This window comes from Talpa occidentalis, unplaced genomic scaffold (genome assembly GCF_014898055.3).
Source record: "Talpa occidentalis isolate TD23 unplaced genomic scaffold, MPIMG_talOcc4v2.1 talOcc4.10, whole genome shotgun sequence".
NCBI classification, from domain to species: domain Eukaryota; kingdom Metazoa; phylum Chordata; class Mammalia; order Eulipotyphla; family Talpidae; genus Talpa; species Talpa occidentalis.
Window position 1 is genome coordinate 90,210,221 of NW_023600993.1, and position 17,253 is coordinate 90,227,473.

The 17,253-nt window shown below is 56.5% G+C and overlaps 1 protein-coding gene across 1 annotated transcript in view; it reads left to right on the plus strand.

The window, feature by feature from the left end:
• EBF4 (EBF family member 4) overlaps window positions 1-10,026 on the plus strand; it is a 48,498-nt gene extending 38,472 nt beyond the window's left edge. The window contains exons 8-17 of the mRNA XM_037497996.2: window positions 2,031-2,112; window positions 2,840-2,957; window positions 3,065-3,198; window positions 3,290-3,416; window positions 4,941-5,029; window positions 5,163-5,228; window positions 5,327-5,504; window positions 5,605-5,793; window positions 8,602-8,799; window positions 9,949-10,026. Of these exons, the coding sequence (XP_037353893.2) occupies window positions 2,031-2,112; window positions 2,840-2,957; window positions 3,065-3,198; window positions 3,290-3,416; window positions 4,941-5,029; window positions 5,163-5,228; window positions 5,327-5,504; window positions 5,605-5,793; window positions 8,602-8,799; window positions 9,949-10,019 (1,252 nt within the window). The 3' untranslated portion in view covers window positions 10,020-10,026. The remainder of the gene's footprint in view (window positions 1-2,030; window positions 2,113-2,839; window positions 2,958-3,064; window positions 3,199-3,289; window positions 3,417-4,940; window positions 5,030-5,162; window positions 5,229-5,326; window positions 5,505-5,604; window positions 5,794-8,601; window positions 8,800-9,948) is intronic.
• Window positions 10,027-17,253: the final 7,227 nt, after the last annotated feature.

Below are 17,253 nucleotides of genomic sequence, written 5' to 3' on the forward strand. Positions count from 1 at the left end.
ACCTGTTGTGGGCCATGTGTAACTAGGGTGGGACATGTATGATGTGACTGCTGTGCACATAGGGGTGTCCACACCAAGGGGCGTCTTACAGGGGTGCAGGAAGTCATTGTTGTGGCATATAATGTGAGATAAATGGAGTATCTATACCATTTGAATATGCTATTTAGGAGCATTTGAGGTGTCTGCACCTTGGGGTGACCTGTAGGGTACACAGGGCATCTACATTGTGGTGACTGCTATTTGGGGGCACATAAGTTGTCAGCACTGTGGGGTATCCTGTGGGCGTGTACAGCGTGTCTGCATAGAGGTGTGTACTCACAGGGGGTGCAGATACATGGAGGTGTACAGATCTATGCTATATGAAAGTATTTTGGGGGGTGTCTACCATAGGTAAAAATTCATACTCTCTCTATGGAAAAGGAGCTAAAGGGGTGTCCCAGAGGGGTACCCACTGGGTGGAGGAATTTGACAGGAGCTGAGGGGTCAGAGGCAGGGCTGGGGGGAGGACCATCTCTAGGAAAGCATCACTGCCAGCTCCCAAGCACCAGACACCTCTGATCCATGGGCTTGTCCGTCCCTCCCAGCACTGTGTGAGGATGAGGCTTTCAGGATCTATAATAAGTCTTCCTCTGAATGTGAACTTCATGCTTGGAGGCCACTCGGATGAGTGACATAGATGTCCAAATGGAGGGTTCCAACGGGGGGGATAGTGACCCGAGAAGCTCCTAGGGTGGCCCAGGAGGCTCTCCTCATGCCGTGACCCCCACAGGCTCTAGCCCCACACACAGCAACTTGTAAAGGGTATTGCCCCACATGCTCACAGAGTCTTGCTAAGACTGATAGTGATATTCTTCTGTTTGCTGAGAGTACAACAGTCAGGTTGCCTCACTGGCACACAGTAGGGACTAAGCCCCACCACCCCAGTCTGGAAGGACTGGAGGGCCAAGTGCTCATGTGTTTGTCTAAAGCATAGCCTCATCACTGCACATACTGTGCTTTTTTCCATTACGATGTGTGAGAAGGAAGGCATTCGCTGTGCACCCGCTTGGCATGTCTGCGGTGCACATGATGGGGACAGGCGCTGCGGGATTAGTCTTTTGCTGTGTTGAATGAATATACAGTATGTCTGAGGGAGGCCTGTTGGAGGGAATGTGCTGGGGCAGAGAGGCTGCCATGTTGAGCGGGATCTGCTGTGATGGAAGGGAGTTTGTTGTAGGGAAGATTCTGCTGTGGAGGAAGGGAGGACCTGCTATGCGGGTGACTGTGCAGGATTAGCAATGAGTGGATTTGGGGTAATCATACACAACATAAAGTGTATCCGTGTGCCAACTCTCTGTGTTCCGTGTTCTTTCTGTGCATACACTATGTAGAATGAGCATACATTGCACAGGATGGTAGAGTGTGATTAGTATACCACATGTGAGGAATGCAGCTTGCATGTGGAGTGTATCATCTGTGAAGATTATACAGCATGTGTGGTGACTATATTTTGTGAGTAAAAGGTATAAGGAATATACAGTTTGTATAAAGGATATCCTGTTTGTATTGAGTATACGTTGTATGGATGCACTCTGTGATGGGTGTGTACTATATGTAGGGGTGTAGACAAATATATGGAATATTTACAGATAAGTGTGAGTCCATGCTCCATTTAGAGTATACCTAGTGTCTGTGATGAGTATAATTTATGAGTAACTGCAAATAGGATGTATCTAATGGATATACTCTAAGACGAATATCCTTTGTTATGGGTATGAGGAGTATAGACTTTGTGGGACAGGTAAGTATGGGGTGATCTGCACAGGTGGGGGGATTCCGTGTAGTGACCAGTTGGTGAGGTCTACTTGATTCTTATCGGGCACCTTGAGTGTAGGCAGCTTGTGGTGGGAATACAGGGTCTGTGCCTGTGTGTGAGCCAGCGGAGGTGGGCGTCACCCTGCAGAGGAGGCGTGGCAGGAAGCAGCTGGATCTTCATCTGTTTCCAGAACCCCCAGCCTCTTGAGCCCACTGCCCATGCTGTGCTGTTTCAGGTTCTTCCTCAAGTTCTTCCTCAAATGCAACCAGAATTGCCTAAAGAATGCTGGGAATCCCCGAGACATGCGCCGCTTCCAGGTGGGTCTGGGAAGAGGGTTTCCCCCTTGTAAACCAGCCCTTGCCTGATAGTGGGTGACAGGGGAGGCTGTGGCACCGCTACCCTGGGAGAGGCCCCCCAGGGCAAATCTCTGCCCAGCCTTGCTCCAGGGCCTGGTGCCAGCTGGGGGTGGGGCAGCTTGGGTCTTAACTTATGCTGGCTGCCAAGGGAGGCTTCATTAGAGTCCCACTTAAGGAGATGCTAATTGTGACATTTTTACATGATTAACGACCCAGCTAATTTGCATAGCCTGAAGCAGAGAGCAGCTGCCCTTAGCACATCCCCAACCTGCACACCTCTCCCAGTCAAGGGGGCTCCCCCTGATGGGTTCTCAGGCTGACGCTGCCCCCCTCCCGTCAACACTGTCACTCCCACTTGCTAAGAGCCACAGAGCTACAGCCTGGGGTGTGTGTTCGCAGAAACTGTAGCCACTCTTTGCCCAAGTAACCAGAGTTTTGGGGGGACTTTTTATTTTTTTTTAGCTCCTAGAGGTCAATTCCTAGAGATTGTGCCTCTAGGGGGTATCACAGAACCCAGCTGCCCTCCTTCCACTAGCTCAGTCCCTGCGGGGCTGAAGCCCTTCCCGTGGCCGTGCCTCTGACCCTGAATTTCAGCAAGCAGCCAGGACCTCAAGTTTCAGGTTCCCCATACCATTCCCCTTCCGGGAGCCCCTGGGTCTCAGGCAGGCTGTCGTGGCTCTCCCTGCAGGTGGTGGTGTCCACAACGGTGAGCGTGGACGGACACGTGCTGGCCGTGTCCGACAACATGTTTGTGCACAACAACTCCAAGCATGGCCGCAGGGCGCGCCGCCTGGACCCCTCAGAAGGTCAGGACCACCAGCCCAGCCCCAGCTGCCTGGGCCCAGCCAGTCACTCCCCACACCCCCACCTTGGCGGGGTCCTGACATGGTTCCTCTCCGGCCTCCCTTCCCAGCTGCCACCCCCTGCATCAAGGCCATCAGTCCCGGGGAGGGCTGGACCACGGGCGGCGCCACCGTCATTGTCATCGGAGACAACTTCTTCGACGGGTTGCAGGTCGTGTTCGGGAACGTACTCGTGTGGAGCGAGGTGGGCCACCCCCGCCAGTCTCCCTCTGGGCCTAGTGGCAGGCCCTCGGATCCCCGGGTCGAACCCGCAGGCCTCCCCTCTCCCCTCGCAGCTCATCACGCCCCATGCCATCCGGGTGCAGACGCCCCCGAGGCACATCCCTGGGGTGGTGGAGGTGACCCTCTCCTACAAGTCCAAGCAATTTTGCAAAGGAGCCCCCGGCCGCTTTGTCTACACAGGTAAGGAGGCGGGTGGGGGAGGGGAGGCCTCAGGTTGACAGAGGGAGCCCCGCCCTGTGCAGGGCTACTACCTAGTCTCAGGGTTAGCAGATATTTACCCTGCAGGCCAGGCTGCCCAAGCGGCTGCTCCCCTCATCCCACCTACACCCCAGGACCTTCCTCTTCAGTACCTATTTCCTTGCGCTTCTCTGTTCTATTCCCTGGCCTCTGGCTCTTTAGTCCCCTGCCATGACTGGATCCTCACCAGCCTGGACATTCTCTTGGCCTCCAGCCTTATCCAAGTCTTCTCTTTCCCCATCCCCAACCCCTCACACACTCCCCTGGATCTAGAAACTCTCCATGGGGATGGTTATTTCAAAGGTGTCCCCCAAACAGGCTCTTTGCTTCCCAAATTCTCCCTAGATCTCTTGGTTCCCCCAGGTCACCCCAGGCCTCACTATGCATGCACACAAAAAACACCCCATGCAGGAAGCCAAGGCATGGAGCTAACATAAGAGGTGAATGAAAGTCACTCATTGAGTATGATGCATAGGAACCCCACCACCACCACCACCACACACACACACACACACACACACACACACTGTATTTGACTGCTGGCCAGGATCCTCTCCACCAGCATCCCCTGGCCCTGCCTCAGCCCTAGTCACCCACATCTCCCTCTTCCCCTCAGCCGTCCTGTCAGGTATTTCTCCAAACCCTTGGAGGGGGAAAGAGGATGGAGAGGGGGAGCAGTGAATGCTGTATGTGTGGGGTTGGGGGCCAATGGAGCCTCACTGTGGCTGCCCAGGAAAACTTCCTGGAAGGAATGTGGATTAGACTGGGCTACGCTGGGAAGGCAGGGGTTAACAGGGAGAAGTAGTTCAGAGAGAAGGCAAGGCAATTGCAAAGACCCATAATGGGTGGTTTTTGCTTTGGGGAACACTAAAGAAAATTCACTAAACCTGAAGTTGGAGGTGGAGAGGTCAGGTAGGGATTTGAAGCTGGTGATTACATCCAGGCCAGGCTGCCAGAGGGAGTGGAAGAAGAAAGAGAGAAGGATGTCTTGAAACCTGGTCGGGAGGCTGCTGCATCCTCCCGAGAGCCTGGGGTGCCTGCCAGTTCCTTCCTGGGGACACGCAGACCTCTCAGGGTCAGGTGCCGCTGAGTCCACCTGGCTGTGATAAGCGGAGTGATGGGTTTCTCTTTTGTAATGCATATGTTCCTAGTAAGACCAAATGCAGAAACTTCCTCCACTCCTGCCCCTGGGAATCTAGAAGCGAATATGGACATACAGTTTCCTTTTCAAAATCCCAGAAATGATTTCTAGTGCTTGTGTGTCAATGGCAAGGGCCTGGCTCAGAAATATTTCTTGAATGAATGGGCTAAAGGGAATTGAAATTTCCCAGACCCTTGCTGTCCCGGAGAGATTTGGGCTGGACTGATGAAGGGGCTCCGGGAGAGGCTCCAGGACGGGTGGCTGGCCGGCTAGGTCCTGCACCTGGCTGGGAGGGGGCGCCCTCCAAACGACACCCCTCTTCCCAGCCCTGAATGAGCCCACTATTGACTACGGATTCCAGAGACTACAGAAAGTCATTCCCAGACACCCCGGAGATCCCGAGAGGCTACCCAAGGTACTCAGAGGGGCGCAGCGGGGCGGGGGCGAGGGTTCCCTATGGCCTCGGGGCCTGAGGAGGGGGCTCCGGGTCCCTGCGCCGCCCCCAGGGGCTGCCCTCGGGTCCGCGCTGTCTCCTCCCCCGCCCGCAGGAGGTGCTGTTGAAGCGGGCGGCCGACTTGGCGGAGGCTCTGTACGGAGTGCCCAGCAGTAACCAGGTAGGGCGCGTCCGCCCCCGGCTCGTGCGCCCCGCCCGGGGCTGCCCCCTTGCCGGCGCGCGCGGCTGCCCCGGCGGTGCCCCCTCTTGTCCCCGCAGGAGCTGCTCCTGAAGCGGGCTGCGGACGTGGCCGAGGCTCTGTACAGCGCCCCCCGCGCGCCCGCGCCGCTCGGCTCCCTGGCCCCGAGCCACCCGCACCCCGCCGTGGTGGGCATCAACGCCTTCAGCAGCCCGCTGGCCATCGCCGTCGGGGACGCCACGCCGGGCCCGGAGCCGGGTGCGTTGCCCCCGCCCCTCGCGCTCCCGCAGGTCCCCGCGGCGCAACGGCCCCTGGAGGTCCCCGCGGCGCTGCGCCCCTGACCGCCGCTTTCCCTTAGGCTACGCGCGCAGCTGCAGCAGCGCGTCGCCCCGCGGGTTCGCGCCCAGCCCCGGGTCGCAGCAGAGCAGCTACGGCAGCGGCCTCGGCGCCGGCCTCGGCGGTTACGGGGCGCCAGGCGTGGCCGGCCTCGGCGTGCCCGGGTCTCCGAGCTTCCTCAATGGCTCCACGGCCACCTCGCCCTTCGCCAGTGAGTGTCCCCTGCCCGCGGTGGGAGAGCTGGGGCCCGGGGGAGCAGAATGGGGCTCCGCCCGCCCCCCCCCCAGCCCCTAGGGGAGGAGCCTCCGGCGGCCGGCCCGGGAGCACGAGCCCCTCCGCGCTGCGTGCCCGCCCCCCAGCCCCGGGCCGAGCAGCTCTTGCACCTTTAGCTCTTTGCAGACCCCAGTTGCGCACGTCACGTCTAGCCCTCCCCTCTTTCCGAAACCTCTTGAATTAGGGGGCCGCCGGCTGAAACCTGGCGGCACCTCCTTTCCAGCCCATGCCAGGTTTTCGGGCGGTGCTTGGCGCCCCCTGCCGGAAGCCTGAGGAATCTCGGGGCTCGAGAAAAGTGGGCTTCCCCCTGGCCCGACGGGCGGCCGAGCCAGAGGCGGCAGGTGGTGGCTCCCTGATATCTGGGGCCAGAGCCAGAGAATTCCGTGTCGTTAAACAGCTGGATTCGGAGCTTGAGTGTCCCCATCAAGAGCTGTCTCACGTTCAGCAAGTTACTTTAGGTGTCAGAGTTTCAGTTTTGCCTGTAAAATGGGATCCGTGCCACCCTCTTGCCTGGAATTGTCCTCAGATCTGAATGTGGTGCTGTGCTTAGGGGACCAGGCAAGTCAGAAGAGTGTGTGATTTCACAGCCCCAGCTCTGGACACTGACTGTCCTCTGGCTTCCTGGAGGGGGGCAGCTGAGTGCTGCGTGGATGGGCCCCAGGCAGTTGTACTTTGGACGGTCTGCACTGCCTTAAAGTTCCTCCTTTCAACACCAAGTTTCAGAATAGCCTGTTTACAAGTCCTTTTAGCGTAGCTATTCAGCAGACATTTATAAAGCACCAACGTTGTGCAAAACACTACACAGCAGGCTTGGAGGATAACTCATCTCCAGGCCTGCCAGTTGTAAAACATTGCACCTCAGGTCTTGCCGAGGCTGCTGATGGGAGAAAGCTGCCCGAGAAGCTCCTGGTGGCTTTTCCTGCCACTCTGGTGCCTGTCCTTTGTCTTGTTTTCATTTTTGCTGAGGACTGAAATATGCTGTCCCCTGCCTGGCCTTCCTTGGCTGACCTGCACCCTGGGTATTGCTCTTTCTGGCTGTGGGTTGAGCCTGGCTCTCTCCTTCTGGCCTGGGCCCAACTTCTGGGACCCAAAGACCTATCTGCCAGTGTCCACAGGGGCCATGACCCTCTGTGGTGGGCCCAGCCCTTTGCTCGGGTCAGGTCCCACTGTTCCAGCTTCCCTTCAGCTCTGGAACAGCATGCTGACAGCCTCTCTCTGGATGCCCCCAGATTTGACACTGGTGGGGTCTTGGAATGCCAACTTCCCCCACCCCAACATACACACAGTACAGTCAGTAGGGGAGGAACACCCCACCCCCAACCACAAAAGTTCCTCTATCTGGGGTCCTCCATTCTACCAGAGGAGCAAGAACTCTCTTGCTGCTTAAACCCCACTCCCAGCATCAGCTTGGGACACCCTGGACCCACCTAGAGATCAGACTCGTGTCATGATATTTCTTGACCAGGCTCACAGGGTCCCCATCCACTCCTCACGCAGAGGACACTTGTGGCACAGCTCCAGGGGGTGTCATTCTCATTGCATTTGCCAGGACATGCCTGAAGTGATATCCAGAACTACCCCTACCCAGGGGGTCTGGGGTTGCCTATTTGGGCCTTGCCTCAGTCTTCCCCTTCAGCCACCAACAGCCCGGCCTGACCCACTATGCCCAGTGCTGTTCAAGTTACAAAATGTGGACCCTGGGTCTTGAGGTCAAGAGAGTACGTTCTCTGGCATTTGTCTCAGGCAGTGAGCATGTCCAAGGAGATGGCCATCCGTGGGACTGAGGACATCTGGAACAGGGGCAGCTGGTGAGGGCGTTCTTGCATCAAAGTGAGGAGGTGAGCAGGGGGAGGGGATAGCTCTGATGCCAAAGGAGCCTTCTCTGGCTATTGCTATCCCCCCACCCCTGCTCCAGTGCCAGCTGCTTAGACAACACCCAAAACATAGCCTATTGGTATTTAGAAGAGAGGCAGGGACTTGTGTTCAGATGAAGATGTTGAAAGATGCCGTCAGCAGGAAGGAGGGGCAGGCCAAGCCTGTATGTAAGGGGTCCCTGGCTATTCCCAGGACAGCAAGTCACAGCCTTGGGTGGCGAAGAGGCTGGAGAACAGGGAGATCTGAGGATGTGGATCCCTAAACCTCTCTTTGAAATCGACCAGCTAGAAGAGGGAACCTATTGTGGAGAATGTTAGGGTGCTGTGTGAGCTACAATCCTGGACAGAGAGGCCTTATGTCAGGAGTCTGTGTGCATCCCTGACCCTTGTCCCAGGCCTGCTATAAACCCTCATCTTTGATACTAATCTTGATGTCCTTGGGCCCACCAAACTTTCTTTGCCTCTCAGAACCCCAGCGTTTTCAACAGGAATCCCAGCCTGTTCCCTCTCTTGTCATCCCTAAACTGTAGAAGCATCTCCTAGTGTTTGATTTTGTTGGATAATCTGGTTCTACTTTCATTTTTACCTACGCTGGCCCTGTCAGCTCCAGCCCTGATAAAGAGTGTCTAGAACACCCTCTCCCAAAAAAGATGAGTGCCGGCCCAGGACCCTAGAGGCCTCCAGCCTGCCTGCAGACCTTGCTCTTTGTTAGTCTCCAAGACCCTCACAGCCCCGAGTGAGGTCTGAGCCTGGTGCCCAGGTCAGCAGCCCATGCATGGCCCCAACCAAGTTGCTCACTCTGGTGCTGTCTTCCTGTTGTGTCTCCCACCACCTCCCCTGCTACACCTGCCCCTCCCTGCCCCGCCCCGGAGTCATGCCCTCTAGCCCCCCGCTGGCCGCTGCCTCCTCCATGTCCCTCCCGGCCGCTGCCCCCACCACCAGCGTCTTCTCCTTCTCGCCTGTCAACATGATCTCCGCTGTCAAACAGAGGAGCGCCTTCGCCCCCGTGCTGCGCCCACCCAGCTCCCCACCCCAGGCCTGCCCCAGAGCCCACGGAGAGGGGCTTCCAGGTGAGTGACCGGTCCTGCCCCTCTGTGGCCTGGTGGAGAGTGGGGCTGGAGGGACCCACCTTCACCAGAGTTGGTTGACGGCTTCTCCCTGGAGGATGCAGAGCAGGATGCTCTGCTGGGATCTGAAGAGAGCCACCTGGGCCCACTTCCCTGCACATACAGCCTGGAGTGGTCGCCAGTCCGGATACTCTCATATGCCCTTTGGGGGAGGTCTGAAAACCACTGCACAGCCCCTCCCCACTCAGCTGAGCCCAGAGGAAAGACCCAACCCTGCAGGAACCCGGCAGGGCTGCGCTCCCCCCTATGTCCACCAGGGGGCAGCACACCCCGCTCTCACGGACCCGGTCCTCCCTGGGTGGAGGGGAACTCATGGCGGAGATGCTTTGCCCAGCCTCCCCCGGGACCCCCAGCCCACCCCATTTCACCGAGAACCGGAGACCACCTTCATTTTCTTCATGCCATTAGTGGACTGGCTGTGACTTGTCATTTATCACTGTCCTCCAAGTGGACATCCAGCTGGGCTCTAGCCAGCAATGTGTAGCGAGTCAAAAAATCAGATGCTGCTGCGAAGGCTTGTTAAGTGACGCTCTGGGGTGATGTGAAGGGACACAGTTATTTTGGGGTAATTTTAACCTAAGTGTGTCCAGAACTTAAAATGTGAGGCATGGGGAAGGTCGGGCCACCAGCAGAGAGGACCACGCGGGGAGGGCGGGGGTGGTGATGTGCGATGGAAGCAGGGAGTTCCTGGGAGACAGGAGAGGGTAACCGCCACTGTGGGGCCTCAGGGGTGTCAGGCCTCTTTTTCCTTTCTGCCTGGCACTTGGCCACCTCCCTCCAGGCCCTGAGAGGGCCCCTCTGAAGGTAGCAGGGCTGGGAAGAAGAGCCCAGCATCACCTCTCCCCACTGAGGGAGCTAGGGGAGCAAAGCCTTGTGGGTTCACTTCCTAAGAGGCCTGAGAGGCTTCTCCCCTAAGTATCAGCCATGCTGGCCTCAGGCAGGGCAAGGGCTGGTGACCACCTCAAGGCTCTCCACTGCTCGGCCCTCATAAGGTGCCGTAAGCATGCATGCTGTCCCCTGCCCATGGAGGGACCGGCAGGTGAGGTCCCCTGACAACACAGAGCTCCTGGCTCCTCTCCTTGCTTCACACAGACCAGCCTTTTGAGGATTCTGACAAGTTCCACTCTCCAGCCCGGGGGCTTCAGGGTCTGGCGTACTCCTAATGCCGGTAGGTTCCTGCTTGAATCCTGCCTCCTCCCCTGGCCCTTGATGGGCCCCAATGGCCTTTGCAGGGCTGGGTGGGCTCCAGGCTCCCTCTCCAGGGCCTTTGGGCCACATAGCCCACCCCAGTAGCCCAAGCTGAACAGTGGCAAGAAGTGGCTGCCTGCCCCCTGCAGCCAGCCGTGCTCCAGGACCTCTTCTCTTGTTCTCCCTACTAGGTCGGCAGGTGTGGCCCCCACTGAGCCAGGACTGGAGGTTCCTCTGGGATTCACATCCTTGCCTGGGATGGAGGCACAGACAGACGCAGGGCCAGGGCTGCAGGCAGACCTCAACCCATGGGCCTGAACAGGAGAGCCCCAGTTCAGGGACCGTCCCCATCCAGACCCCAGGCCCACGGGCTTCACACCTCCCTTTCTCGGGACTGGTCAGAAGCCCCAGCACTGTGCCGATGCTCTTGGCAGGATAGCGTCCAGGGAGGTGCTCGATGCCCGGCCTCACTCACTAGGTCAGTTCTTCTGGACGAGATGGATCTTGTGTAGTCCTAGGGCATCGGGGGACAGGCGTGTGGGATGAGGACTGGGGAAAAGGACAGCTCAGGGAGCGGTGGCCTGGGAAGGTCCTGTTTGCATCTGACCCATCTCAGCTGGCCCAGCGCCCACTTCTCCCCAGGGCAAGGGTGCTGCCTGCGGCCTCAGGAGGCCTGCCTAGGCTCCCGTGGAGCTCCCAGCAACCCCCCCCCACCCCCGGCCCTTTGAGGCCTGAGCACTCTCGCTTGCCACATCATCAATCCCAGTGAAGCTCTGAGCATGGAGGGTGCAGAAGAGGGGGTGCCAGGTCCGCTGAATTGTGGGTTTGCCCCCAGCGGATGTCTCTGGATGCTGCCTGCCATGCACTGACTCTGGCTGGCCGTGTAAAACCATGGACGGGGCTCGGCTGCCCCTGGCCTCACGGTCTGCTCTGCTGAGTTTGGAGAGAACAGAACAATAAACACAGCTGCAGGTGGCCGCCAGGCCTTTCTTGCCTGCTTCCTTGGCGTGGGTCTGCTTTTCTCAGCGTTTCTGCTGCTCCCCTGGGTACCCCCCACACCATGCCCCCAGACAGCCTCCCAGCAGCTTGGGCTTTTCATATGCCCCACAGTTCAACAAGCAAGTGTTCCCTGCCCCTTGTCTGTTCTCTGGCATAGTGGGGGTGCAAGCTACCAGGCCCAAGGACCCAAGACCAGACTCAACCCCCAGACTGGGCTGGGTGCACAGTCTGACCACTGGGGACTCAATCCCCCAACTGTCTGCCCAGAACCGAGGCGGGGGTTGTCAGAAGGACATTACTGGCAACTGGAATTGAGCTAACAATACCCTCCAGATGTGCAGAGTTTCAAAAGTGAGATTCTTCCTGACCGGGGCCTGCAGGCCTCACTTGGGCTGGGTGGGGCAGCTTTGGCACGAAGGGCTGACTACAGAGCCACATCTCATCTCAGCGCCCCTTCTTCCTCCCAGGCCTAGGCACCTTCCATCTCAGAGTTTGGGAGCAGGAATGGCAAAGCAAGGTTCCCAGGCTTATTAACCCTCCCCGCAAGAATGAAGCGCAATTTCCCCTGAAATGTGTCCCTTAGACCCCAAAGGTCTAAGTTTGACCTGGAAGTCACTGTTATACCCATTGTCCCGGGAGCCGGTGTCCAAGCCCACACCTCATGCAGTGCTTCCTCCAGCTTCTGGGAGCCCTGTCCTTCCCGTTCCCTGTGCCCTTGCCCTGCAGCCCCCTGCCCGATAGACTAACTGTGGCAGATGGGCTGGGGCCTGGGTTCTTGGCTCGTACCTGAGATTCCGCGCCCTCCCCACAACTGACATAGCGGTTCCCGCTGTGAGCTCCCCACCCCCGGCCAGGCGAGCACCTGCAGGCCTCCAATCCAGACTGGACAAGGGGCTGGCTGGGCTCACCCTGGTTCCCGGGATGGTCAGGTGTTCCTGCCGGACAGAGACGAGCCATCTGTCCTCGGCCTCCACAACAGTGCGCTCGCGCCGCCATGTGTGTCCACACCACCCACAGCGGGCAGAGCCAGCCGCTTATGAGGTACGCTGTGGACAGAGTGGGGTCCTCCCCAAATCCAGACACTGAACCCGAACCCCACCTCCCACATGGCTGTCTTTGAAGATAGGGCCTTTCAGGAGGTGCTTCAGGTCAAGTAAGGCCATAAGAGTGGGGTCCTAATCTGACAGAACCGGGTCCCTGTACAGAGAGGAGCAGGCTCCAGAGGGGGTCCCCTAGCAGGATGGTGGCCCCCTACAAGCTGGGGAGAGGGTTCTCACCAGGAACCAGGGCAGCTGGCGCCTTGATCGGGGACCTCTTGCTTTTACAGAACCATGAGAAATAAATTTCTGTTGTTTAAAGCCCCCCCCACCCAAGTCTGCAGTGTTTTTTTATGGCAGCCCAGGCTGACTCACACTGTTCTTTCCCATATGTCTTAGTGTTGGTTCCCCCAGAAACTGCACCTGAGACAAGTTTCCTGCTGGAGGACTCTGGCAGACAGAGTAGAACACACCTCAGGGTTTCCCACACAAGGGGCAGAGGACCTGCCGCCCTCAGGCCCTTAAGGCTGCTCCCAGGAGGCTCGCCCTCTGGCCCTCTCCCCAAGCCCTCCAGCTGCAGGGCAAGGCCACCAGTAAGGCCTTTATTGTTAGGCTTTTGTTGTCACATTGTATAAACAAAGCCCTGCAGGGGATCTGGGCAAGGCACCAACAGCTTCCCTGTCACAGAACCACCAGGATCACAGAAACATTCTCAACAGAACCCCTGATCGGGGCTGCACTCAGATGAGAATTGTCGACGAAAGCTGGCATCACATCAGCCTTTTTGTAGCCAATAAATCAGTGAGAATGAGTCAAACTGGACTGTGAGTCATGGGTCAGCAAAAGACAAGCCTGCAGGCAATCCTGGGTCTGGGTCTGGTTGCCAACTAAGCAACTAGGGAATTTTCTGGCCTTCACAGACTGGATTCCTCCCTGGACTTCCCACATTTTTAAATCACAGTTACTCCATTCTCAATAGTTCAGCCATCCTGAGTGTGAGCGTGATGTTAGTGGGGAGGCAGAAGCAATCTTGATCTCACCCAAATCTGTGTATGGAAACCCCACTGCCAATAAATGCTGTCCCGTAACTGCGTCTTATCTTCGCGACTGCCCTGAGGCCTCGGGCACGAGACAGACTTGGTCGATTCATTGGAACTGACCCCTCCAGCTGGGCATCCCGCACCAGTGATGGAAATCCTAATCTTGTCCCATGCCTTGTTCAGGGTGGCATTATTCACCTAGAATGGAGGTTGTCTTAGAATCGACTCTCCTGGGAGTAGAACCTGAGACAAGGATCTGGGTTCGGATGGTTTATCTGGGAGGAAAGCTCAGAAAACACGGGCGAGGGAGGAAGGAAGAGAGTCAGGGAAGGGAAGAAAGTCTGACGCTGTGTTAATGAACAAGTTACCATGTGGGTTTTCTAGAGCTTAATCCCACCAGGAAACTCCGGAGAACCAGGTGAAAAACACGTGAGTTTCCACCTGTGCGGGAGGGAGGCTGAGTACAGATACCCCAGCCTCCTCAGTGGGAGGGCGTGGAATTCTGAGCATGGGAGGAAAGCTCTGCTTCCTGGTGCTCCAGTCAGCCCCAAGTTTGGCACACCAAGGAGCTAGAGAAGGCTCTCAGGTGAAGAGATGTAGGTGCTGGCAGATGGACTATGAGAGGTGAGCCCTGAAGAGGTCAAGATGGAGGGTCTAGGTGGGCACAGCAGTGTCTGCCCTGGAGATAGTCCCTGCCTGTCACGCTGGGAAGAGGAAGTTGGCTTTTCCTAATTGAATTAAGTTTAGAGTGAGCATGAATTTCCCTTTACCTGCAGGGCCCACCTCTTCTGGGACCAGGTGACAGATCTATCCAGGCCGTTTCTACTAGGGGTGCCAAGATGCAAGAGGACCAGGGGACCCTTATCAGCATCAGCCCATCCTCCAGGCTTTCCACAGGGTGAACAAGCCAGGCGTGGGGGCAGGAGGGAAGTCAGAGATTTAGCCACTTGCCCTGCAGGGAGCGCATCTCCGGGAAGTCCTCTGGTCTCTCCTCACAAGTTCCCAGCAGAGGCGGACGGCTGTGTTGTGCATCCTGCCCGGTGGCTGGCAGACTCTGGGGCTGCATTTGGCTCAGACAGAGCAGCCGCACAGATGGTCCTACTGCTGACTCGTCTCCAAAACATCCCCTTTTCCCCAGCCCCACCCATATTGGTGGAGCCCTTGGCTTCTTTGGAAAAGAAAAATTCCCCAGAATGGACCCTGCCATGCAGTGGGGAAAGCACAGTCTTTTCCATCCGTGCCGTCGGGCCCATTGGACATCCATGCACGAAATTCAGCGTGGTCGCTCCCTCACACCACACATAAAAGTCAGTTCCAGGTAGACAGTGAAAGCTGAACAAAGCTGCATGGTCTTGAAGAGAAACTGCAAACCTTTTGCCAGAGTAACTGCCAGTATCTCTTTCCCTACTGCTTTATCAACCTTAAAATGAGGCAAACTTTGAACATGTTCGAGGTATTTCAGAAACCCCCGAATTTCTTTTCCTTAAGACAAATTTTCTAGCTAACAAAGAGTTCACAGACCCCAGTGACTCTCTCCCCTAGAAGGGACATGCTTTTTAGTTAGCCATTCTCTGAAACCCCTACTTTTCAATTACGGGGCCCCCCTCTCCCTCACCTCCTCACCTCTGTACTTACACCCTGGTGCTTCCTTCCTCTGCTGCTACCTCCCTGGCAGTAGCAATACCCATTGGGTGATGGAGGGAGTGAGCCACCTCTTTGAAGTCATCAGCTTTGAAGACCGGTGTTCATAGGAAGACCCCCCAACCTGAGGGGCCTGAGGGGCCACCTAAGGGTGGGGACATTGGCCATTCCTGTGCACTCAGATCTTCCTACCGCTCTCCCCTTCACTCATTATGAGATATTTAATGACTATAACTTTTTTTTTAAGATTTATTTTTTATTACGCATACAAGAACTGGGGTACAGGCCAGAGATGTAGGGGGGGCGCAAAAGGATTCACCGGAGACAGAGTAGGGAACAGAACAGGCAGGTTTTGACAGAAATACACTACTGAAGAGAGCAGCGGGTGAGTCAGGAGAGGTCTGCTGTGCCATGTGGGTAGCTCCCTGGCTGGGGATCGAACTTGTGCTGCAGAGGCTGCGGACAGCTTCACAGGTTGCGTCTTAACCCCTTGCGCCACCAGGGAGGCCCCATGTTAAGTGTACACAGAGTTATCAGCCTTTTCTTTGTGGCCAGTGCTTCTTGTAGCCTGTAAAGAAATCTTTAGCTACCCCACAATTAGGTAGATAATTTGATTTTTGTGTATGGAATAAACTAAGGGTCAAGCTTAATTTTTTTTTTCTTTCTGGTGTGGACAGCCAATTGACTTATCACCACTTATTAAAATGACCACTTTTTCTTCCACTATGTTGCAGGGACACCTGTACCCTAAATCAAGTGTCCGTATAATATGAGTCTGTTCTCAGTTCCATGCTCTGATCCATTGGTCTTCTTGGTTATCTTTGTCCCAATACTGCACTATCATTACTTTAGATTTGTAGTAAGTGCTTCTTTTTTTTGCCTTAAAATAACATTGATTTAATTTAAGATAGTTTCTGTAGGTTAGAAGTCCAGGCACAGTGTAACAGGTTCTTTGCTCTGAATTGCAAAGGTTGGATCAAAGTGTCACATTTTCTTCTGGAACTTGGTTTCCTCTCCCAGGTGCATTCATGTGTTGCCAGAATTTAGTTCCTTCAGGTTATAGGACTGCGATCCCCGTTTTCTTCTAGGCTGCGGCAGGGAGGGGGGTAGCCTTCTGAGTTTAAAGTCACAGGGACAGCCAAAGAGAGGGCCTCTCAGTGCACAGACACCCCCACAGGAAACAGAACAGAGGAGACCTCACCACTCTGAAGATCTAGAAACTTCCTAGCTGGGCACTAACATGAAAAAGACTGTTCTTTTACACACTCCTTTGGCTATTTTATTCCTTGAGAGAAATAAATCGAGTGTATCAAAGGGGAAGGAAAATGCCATCAAGTAGCAGCTCTGTTATTCCTTGGGGCCAACAACCTGGCATCTTGTTCCCTAAAGCCACTCCTTCCCCATCCCCTGTCACCCTGGAAGGAGAGCTGCGCCTGCACCCCTTTTGGCTGTGCCCTGGGCCCCAAGGCTAGGCTGCCAAGGCTCCAGGGCTGAGTTGGGGGAAGAGGCTGCTGCCAGGGGAGAGGAGGTGTGGCTGCCTCCCCCGGGAGGGCTGTCAAGGGTTGTCTATGCAAACTGCAGCCAAGGACCACCTCATGGCCAGGCAGCCAGCCCGTGAGTGAGTGTGAGCGCAGTTCCTAGAGGCCTGTCTCGGGGTGGAGGGATGGAGTGCAGAAAAGCCGTCTGGCCTGGGTTCCTGCTCCTGCTGCCTTTCTTGGGGTTCCTCACACCTGGGAGCCTGGCTCCCTTTACACATCCACCCACTATCCCAGGGCTTGAGTTCTTCAGGTCCATGGGGGGAGGGACCAGCCACCTTTGGGTTGGCACTGACTCAAGCGCAGCCAGCTCTGGCTTCTGTGGTGCAAGCTGGTTTGTTTGGGCGGCTTCCCAGGCCCTTCCTGGATATAGGCCAACAGGGCCACCTTGCCAAGACAAATTATGGCTGAGGGTGGAATGTGGTGGAGAAGCTGCTGAGCAGGCCTGAATCTGGCAGTCCTGTCAGGGGTGCCCCTGCCAGTTCCTCAGAGGGAGCCCTGCTGGGGTCAGGCCAGGCCAGGCCAGGAACAGCTACTGACGGACAGCCAGGCATCCCTCTGCCCCTGGCTGAGGGGACATCCCCTTTCTTGGTCTCACCTGAAAACCAAAAACTTATAATCAAGCCTCAAATTTCATTCCTCCAGCCCACTTCCTGGGGGGAGCGAGCAGCTGAGGAGCAAAGGGCAGAAGGGGGGGTGGGCAGGGAGGAGTGTGTGCCCACGTGTGGCAGAGAGGGGGCAGAGCAGGAGAAAGTTCCAGCAGGGCCTCTTCCCTCAACACAGTCCAGCGTGAAGGGTTCCATTGCCGTTAGATCCCCTCAGGGCTCATGTCCGCTCACTCCCTTAGATGGGGCTCCTTGGAGGTAGACGCCAAAATGGGGGTTTGGGGGTACAGGAAAATGTTCACTGGAGGAAAAGGAGGGACATGAGACCAGGCAGAGAAGGGGCAAAGCAAGG